Source organism: Gekko japonicus, unplaced genomic scaffold, assembly GCF_001447785.1.
Source record: "Gekko japonicus isolate JY-2015 unplaced genomic scaffold, Gekko_japonicus_V1.1 scaffold1737, whole genome shotgun sequence".
Taxonomy (NCBI): domain Eukaryota; kingdom Metazoa; phylum Chordata; class Lepidosauria; order Squamata; family Gekkonidae; genus Gekko; species Gekko japonicus.
This window is the reverse complement of record NW_015165295.1, coordinates 35,329-36,261: the sequence shown is the minus strand read 5'-3', so window position 1 is coordinate 36,261 and position 933 is coordinate 35,329. Positions and strand designations below refer to the sequence as shown.

At 50.3% G+C, this 933-nt stretch overlaps 1 protein-coding gene across 1 annotated transcript in view; it reads right to left on the bottom strand.

The window, feature by feature from the left end:
* DAGLA (diacylglycerol lipase, alpha) overlaps positions 1-933 on the bottom strand; it is a gene marked incomplete at its 5' end in the record, with an annotated part of 23,817 nt that overhangs the window by 1,756 nt on the left and 21,128 nt on the right. The window contains one exon of the mRNA XM_015410368.1: positions 4-827. Coding sequence (XP_015265854.1) covers positions 4-827 — 824 coding nt within the window. The remainder of the gene's footprint in view (positions 1-3; positions 828-933) is intronic.

The following is a 933-nucleotide window of genomic DNA, read 5'->3' as shown; positions in this document are numbered from 1 at the left end:
TACTCATGCCAGTAGGAGTGATGTCCATAAGCTCGCCAGAAGAACTCAAAGGGAAAGAAGGGGAAACTGATATGCCTGAGGAGGGATCTGTTGAACCAGCAAATAACCTGGGGGGCTTTGGGACTAGGTTGGGCTCATACTGTGCTCTAAGCAGGATCTCCTGATCACTGACAGACTTGGGTATCTCAGCAAAATCACTAGTGCTGTCTGATACCATCATGCAATAGATGTCCTGGAAGGAGCTGCTTTTGCTGTCCAGATTAAAGAGGCTGTCTATAAACTCAGCGAACTCCAGCACTTGTGGACTGGGGGCATCACTGAGCCGCCCATTCTGAAGGGTCAGTTCCTCCCGAGCAGTAAAGGAAACATGGTCTGTGTCATTGCCAGCTCCTTCATCACTGCATCGCCGCTGGGGGGAGGTGCCACCACTGGGGTGCGGGGCTTCAGGAGGCTGCGTCTCCAGGGAGTGTTTGGAGAGGCTGTCAGCAGCAAGCAGCTCTGTCCGTGAGCTGAGAGAGGGATTCTCCTCAGGGATTGCTGGATCAATATAAAAACAGTGAGTCTCATCTTTTTCCATTACTGCATGGAGGCTGGGTGAGCCACGAATGCTACGGAAACCAGAGGAGCGCCTTGAATCAAAACTGTAAATTGATTCGTTATCAGACAAGCTCTCCATAGTGGCAAGAGGAGCACGCCGGTCCTGCAGTTCGACAGACAGGCGCTCCTTTGTGTCTAGAAGTAGGAGCTCCACAGGATCCTTCTGCACTGGAGATAGAAGCTTGGTGTCATAAAACCCTTCCAAGCTGATTTCAGAGTGAGCCTTACTCCTGCAAAACGAGAATACAAAAATATGAGACTCATGCAAGGCTGCATCGTTACCAGTGCCTGGAACAAAACAAAGAACTGTGGACACAATGCCTTACTTAAGACATC